Source organism: Megalops cyprinoides, chromosome 3 (assembly GCF_013368585.1).
Source record: "Megalops cyprinoides isolate fMegCyp1 chromosome 3, fMegCyp1.pri, whole genome shotgun sequence".
In the NCBI taxonomy this organism is placed as follows: domain Eukaryota; kingdom Metazoa; phylum Chordata; class Actinopteri; order Elopiformes; family Megalopidae; genus Megalops; species Megalops cyprinoides.
The window spans coordinates 39777996-39784178 of record NC_050585.1 but is presented as its reverse complement, the minus strand read 5'-3'; the positions used below and the strand labels follow the sequence as shown (position 1 = coordinate 39784178).

Here is a 6183-nt window from a genome sequence, read left to right as displayed (position 1 = left end):
TGTTCCCGCCCGGTTTCGAACCGGGGACCTTTCGCGTGTGAGGCGAACGTGATAACCACTACACTACGGAAACGAACTGACAACTTGTTTTCAGCAATGACTTTTAATGCTGACAGTTGAAACTCTCTTTTTTTGTGGCAAAAGTTTGATTTTACGTATCGTTCCAAGTTACATGCAATAAGAAAGTTAGCTCTTACAGAGTCGTTAGCTCTTCATCCTTAAGGTTTATTCAAGAGCAAGATCGACTAGCAAATAAACCTTAGTGCTAACCGTGAGAACTCGGTGCTTTGTTTTGGTGGTAACATTTTGCATTTCATCAATTGTTTCAAGTCAGTTGTAATTACAAAGTGAGCTCTTACAGAGATGTTACATTTTTACTGGGAAGCCCTGCTCTTTGGATTAAACGGCAGATACCGGGCTTGCTCGCATGTATCCGGGTGCGCTGAACTCTCACCCCGGTTGCTTATGAGCTCCCTTTCCGGTTTCGGCTCCTCTAGCAGACGCACATAGGTATGCGAACTCCCAATTTGTATCCAGTTTAATCTGCGCCCAAAAAATAGGAAACACATTCAGTATTTGTGTAACGTTAATCACTCGTTCGAAATCTCTTGTGTTGTTACCATATGTTGTCTGTTTTCCCCATAAATATAATTATTTAGCTAGCTCCTTTAGATGAGCAGTAGCTAGGAAGGGTTCTTCCATTCCGCTTAGCAGCACCCTTGATCTGATGCATTAACTGTTTACTAACCATTACAGTATGTTATAAATGGGTCAATGAGTGTGATCGGGTGGCTGTTTCTTTGAGAAACTCATTTTTAGACTGCTTGTGAATCCCATATAGACAATGTCCTGGAAGCCCGCTTTGAATGACTTTGCTTGCTAGCCTTGAGAGATTAGCTTGATGTTTAGTGCATGGCTAAAGTAAACCCAGCTAACTGTGGATATTTCCAATTTAAATACCCAGCCTTCTTGCGATTTTGTCAAACAGCAGCATGTTTCTACAAACATAACTTGCTACGTTGTGGCAAAGTCTATTTAAACTCGGTATACAGGTATGTCAGAAGTAGTAGACTGGTTAAGTAGTTGTCTGAACAATAGCGACATTTTGAAATTTGGACCTGAATCGTGGCCGTTTTTCTCATTTAATCGGCCGATGATAGATTGCGCCCCTTGACATCCGATATAACAAGGAAGGAAGTGCCGAAATAAACGCTGCTACCTTTGTGGCTAGCTTGCCTATTAGGTTTTGGCACATCATTGCTATTGATGCATGCTTTGGACGCCCATTGCAATCGTGTACGGGAGCCGGAGAGCTGGAAACGCGTTGTGTTTAGTTTCTGTGTCACTCTCGTTTGATGAAACAAGGACATGTTTAATGTTAATTACCTCATTATAGAACGTGCCACAGCTAGCTGGCCACCTAGCCAGTCCAGCATGGAGTGAACCGTTAGCAGGCGACTGATGCTCAGTGTTGCATCGTGTGTTTGCAGCAATGGCACCTCGCAAGGGCAAGGAGAAGAAGGAGGAGCAGGTGATCAGCCTGGGCCCCCAGGTGGCAGAGGGAGAGAACGTGTTTGGGGTGTGCCACATCTTCGCCTCCTTCAATGACACTTTCGTCCACGTCACTGACCTCTCTGGCAAGTAAGTGGACTTCTCCTCTCCGGTTCTTTTGCATGTTGGTAAGCACGGCCTGGCAGTGGGGCATTGTGGGTAGGGAGCCAAGGCATGAAACCAACAGGCACCGGGACCTAACCCATGGTCTGAAGTCCCTTGTATACCAAATACAATTTTGACGGAAAGTTGTACAACCAAATTGAGAAACCACCTCTCACTCACCTGATCAAAAACTGTTGATACGGTTCTAGTCCTTGTGGAATCAAATGGGCTTGATTTGTGCAATTAGTTCCTGTAATGAAAATCCCTACTGATCAGTAAGTAGTTTGACACAGATCTTTCATCATTGACCTTCTCTTCCAGTCACACTTTTTTGCAGTTCCCACCACCTGTCGTTCTCATTTTTCGAGGATATTCACAAGGCACATTTTCTGGATAACAGTGCAATTAATGCAACAGACTTGATGTGTGAGGGCTGTAGCGCTTCCCAGTGTGGTGTTTACCCCAGATTGCCCCAACAGCTTAATCTGATACGGAGATGGGTGAATGGATCAAGGAGTGGATGTTAAGTGGTGCTTGTGGGAATTCCACAGGCATCTTTCTGGGCACCTCTGCCCTAGCCTCCCCAGCATGCAGAGGGGGAGTGTTGGATAGTTCATGGTCTGGAAATGGTCACATGATTTTGGTTTGGCCTGTGTTGTGAAATAGAAATCCATGATTGACCCTTGGGGTGTTGCTGTCCACCTGTAGTTTACAGCAGACTGACAGCACACCTGCTCTTCAGGAAAAAAAAAAAAAACAGATCACACCATTTTGTCCCTTCCTCCACCCTGGCCCGAATGGCATAAGTGAGTGGTAGTATATAACAACCAATCAGATGCCTAGTTTAAAATGCAGGCGGATACTGCAGTAGGCCACATGTCAACAGCCACAAACTTTTCCTTTTGTCTTGAGGTGTAATGTCAGAGCAGCAAGCTACCTCTGCTCAACTTGTGGGCAGGTCCCTAAGTTTGGGGAGGGGGGTTATGTTCAATGTTTGTGGAAGCTCAGGGTCGCTGTTAGACGTGTTCTGCCCCGCCCCTCAGGGAGACGATCTGTCGCGTGACTGGTGGGATGAAGGTGAAGGCGGACCGAGACGAGTCTTCCCCCTACGCCGCCATGCTGGCTGCCCAGGACGTGGCACAGAGGTGCAAGGAGTTGGGCATCACCGCCCTGCACATCAAGCTCAGAGCCACAGGTGGCAACAGGTGAGTGGCACACACATGCACTCTGTTTCACATGCGCAAACACACATGCTCAAACATATTCCGTCTCGCCTAGGGGGAGCATTGCGTTGAATACAGTCATAGAAGTTTATTGAATATCACTGCTGTAACTGAAGTGTCATGTACATTGTTGCCATGGTTGCATGGAATAGGAGAGGTTGAACGTGCCTCTATTTTTGTCATCTCATTTGAAATGCCGCATTGGCCTCTTTTACTACTCAAAGTTTCAAAGGTCTACTGCTGTTCTGTGCCTGTAAAGATGCAATGTTTCACGTTTTGTAGTATCTCTGTGATAATGCTGTGGTAGGTTGTTTCATCCAGTGAAAGTTATGAAATCTCTTGGATCTGGTTACAATTCTGAGGTTGGTCTCTGGTGTTCATCAGGGGCCTTTCTGCTTTGGGTCAGGCAATATTTTGGTCTGCTCCCACCCTGGTGTTTTTCCTCTCAGAGGGTAATTTCCTAGTGTCAGTACGGCCTCTTCTGTCCATTCAGCCCAGGGCAGGTTGTTTTTATGTGGAGTTTAAGGTCTCATCATATAAAATGTGCTGTTTTTCCTCATTCGTTTACTGATGTCTGCTGTCATCAGAGTCGTTTGTCAAACTTAGCTTTTTGTTTTTAACCCTTTAAATAACATGTAGTTTGTGTGGAAAAAATTCAAGATTTACAGACTTCTGTCAGGTGGCTTTTTAGAGGTCTTTGGAAGCATGTGTAATGTTATGTGCAAGGCATCTGCTTATGTAGTGTTCCATCAGAGCCAGTCCTACACCAGTAGCCTCTGTAAATGTGCATTTGTGCTTGACTGAGCTTTGGATAGAGGAATAATCACTTCCCTTTAGTGATTTAACTAAAAAAAGAAAGGCTCAAAATTGAGTCCTAACACAGGAACAAGTGCTTCCTTGAATGAAGTCATCTTTTGGGGAGTAAGTTTATATTTAAATGTCAGTGCATGAAACCTTTGTTGTCTTCCTCAAATACTGAAAATTTAATAACACTTGACTCCAGTATTTGTGACATGTTGACCTGAATTGCGTATTTATGAATGTAGTGTGAAGATGCCATTTTAAACCCAAACTTTCTCAACAGCTGAGCTGTAATCCCAGGGTGTCTGAGTCTGAGGTCAGAGAAAGCATAACTGAGCCTGATGCAGCTTTGATATGGTCCATTAAATATTTTTAAAATATGGATTAGGTTTGCAGAGTGCTTGGCTAATATGAGCTATGATTTATGTATGTAAAAGGAACTATACAAAAGCTGTGGACATAATGGGAAGGTCAGTGTGTCTCTTGTTAAAGGAGGCTGTGTTGTCTTGGTGTGCCCCCTGAACACAGTGACAAGTCAAATCACTCAGAATTCAGGGTGTTGATAAAGTGTCAGATCCATGGTCACTGATTATATTTCAGTGCTGCAAGTTTTTGGGTTTGTAAAAAGAGTGTAACTGAGCAAAGTTGACTGCTGAAAGGTTTAAGTTGCAGTTTGTCTTTGATATGTTAACAGAAAAGAAATATTTTACTTTGTTCCAAGCACTGTGGCAGCATGTTTCTTTTAGCTTGCTGGCATTGTACGCACAGTAGATGCTAAGTTAAGAAAGGTTAGCTTTTCACCCAGTCTGTGCTGTTTTCAGCTGGCTACGGTACTAACCCTAACATGTGGCTTCTTCAGGCCCATTCAGTCTTACTGATCATGTGGATATTTCCAGAACCAAGACTCCTGGACCAGGGGCACAGTCGGCTCTCCGGGCCCTGGCCCGCTCTGGCATGAAGATTGGCCGCATTGGTAAGTCTGAACAGAACCACCCGTCTCGTAGGTCTGGGATTGGACTTTAGTAAGACAATCCTGACTGTAGTAAATGAATTGACAAAGGAGACTTACTTTTGGAGTAACTTGGAGTTACTTTTGGAGCTATGTGATGTGTTTTCAAGGTAACCATACTGTACAGGGTCAGGTGGATTTGAGTCAATTTCATGCTAGTCTGGGTTAGCTAGTTTTGTGTCGAGTTCATTCTAGCCTGGGTTAGCCAGCTTTTGCTCAAGTTTATGCTAGCATGTTTCAAACTCTGTAGTGAAAAAAATCAGATGAATGAGAACTCTAGATCACTTCTCCATTCACAGCAAAATGTGAGAGAGGTGTTGTACTTGTCCAGGCAGAGTCCTTTAGAATGTGTATAAACCAGAGTGGATGGCTAAAGGACTGGCTTGGTGCTAATCGGGTCCTTCATTTTACATGCAGAACATCAACAATGGCTCTGTTTGTGCAGAACATTAGCAAGGGTTCTGTTTGTGAAAAACATTAAGCAAGGGTTCTGTACCTGCATAACATTAGTGAGGGTTCTGTACATGCAGAGCGTTAGCGAGGATTGTGTACTTGCAGAACATTAGCGAGGGTTCCGTGTGTGCAGAACATTAACGAGTGTATCTTTGTGTTGCAGAGGATGTCACCCCCATTCCATCAGACAGCACCCGCAGAAAGGGTGGGCGTCGTGGGCGTCGTCTGTAATTTTTTTTTTTTTCTGAGTCACTCAATAAAGTCAAATCCACCACCTCTGTGTACTTGTTGTGTGCGGTTTCTGTCTAATATAAGGCCAAAATTCTTTTCCTCTAGTCCCAGAGCACCCAGAACAGCAGTGGAAATGGAGCAAAATAACATGTTTTGAGCAGAAAGAGTGGAACAATAGTTATGGCTAAGAGAAACAGCTGTATCATACTGCAAGGAATGTGGAATTAAGAGTGACCTATAAATGCTGCTTGTCCCAACCAGAGATCCTTGTGAGCAACATTACCTTAAATTATGTTCTCAGAAATGCACTCGATGAAGAGATTTGCTTTCTGTGTGCTAGGTGTTGGGCCAGGTCCAAGTTTTGGAAATCAAGCCTGTATCTCTGAACAGGTGTTTTTATTCAGTGTTGGAAGACAATGCATTCTATCCATTACATCCCAATTATCTACCTGGCACAGCTGGGGAAGATCGTACAGCTGGCAGAGGGGCTGAGGTTATTGGCAGACAGGTGTCTATGATGGGGATTTGGAATGGAAAAGACGCTGCTATGCATGTGACCAGGCAATTTTCCATCTGAGGATGATTGATGGGTGGAATCCTCTCAGATGGCCAGAGTTTCTGAGTCCTGCATAGGTGGCATTACGGTTTGTGTTCACTAGTCAGTGGTCACTTCTCAAATAATTCATTTGATCTCAACATCTGCATGTTGAACAATATTTATATTGAAAGCAATGCTTGCTTATTTGCATTTATGCCCACCAATGAACAGGCTGTATCAGCAATGACATCATTTGTTGCTTTAGAGTGGCC

At 44.0% G+C, this 6183-nt stretch overlaps 1 protein-coding gene and 1 non-coding gene across 2 annotated transcripts; one reads left to right on the top strand and one right to left on the bottom strand.

Moving 5' to 3' along the window:
• Window positions 1-73, bottom strand: trnav-cac. The gene has a single exon. It is a non-coding gene; the product is annotated as a tRNA-Val (tRNA).
• Window positions 74-476: 403 nt separating this feature from the next.
• Window positions 477-5420, top strand: LOC118775461 (40S ribosomal protein S14). The gene is made up of 5 exons (XM_036525397.1): window positions 477-510; window positions 1491-1641; window positions 2700-2861; window positions 4577-4653; window positions 5306-5420. The coding sequence occupies exons 2-5, from the start codon at window positions 1493-1495 to the stop codon at window positions 5371-5373; spliced, it is 456 nt and encodes a 151-aa protein (XP_036381290.1). The 5' UTR covers window positions 477-510; window positions 1491-1492; the 3' UTR covers window positions 5374-5420.
• The last annotated feature ends 763 nt before the right edge of the window (window positions 5421-6183 follow it).

Excerpts from the sequence above, each read along its gene's own strand:
- LOC118775461 (XM_036525397.1), top strand. The coding sequence starts at position 1,493 with ATGGCACCTCGCAAGGGCAAGGAGAAGAAGGAGGAGCAGGTGATCAGC. Across the intron at positions 1,642-2,699 it reads GTCACTGACCTCTCTGGCAA|GGAGACGATCTGTCGCGTGA; the intron begins GTAAGTGGACTT and ends CCCGCCCCTCAG. Across the intron at positions 4,654-5,305 it reads CATGAAGATTGGCCGCATTG|AGGATGTCACCCCCATTCCA; the intron begins GTAAGTCTGAAC and ends TTTGTGTTGCAG.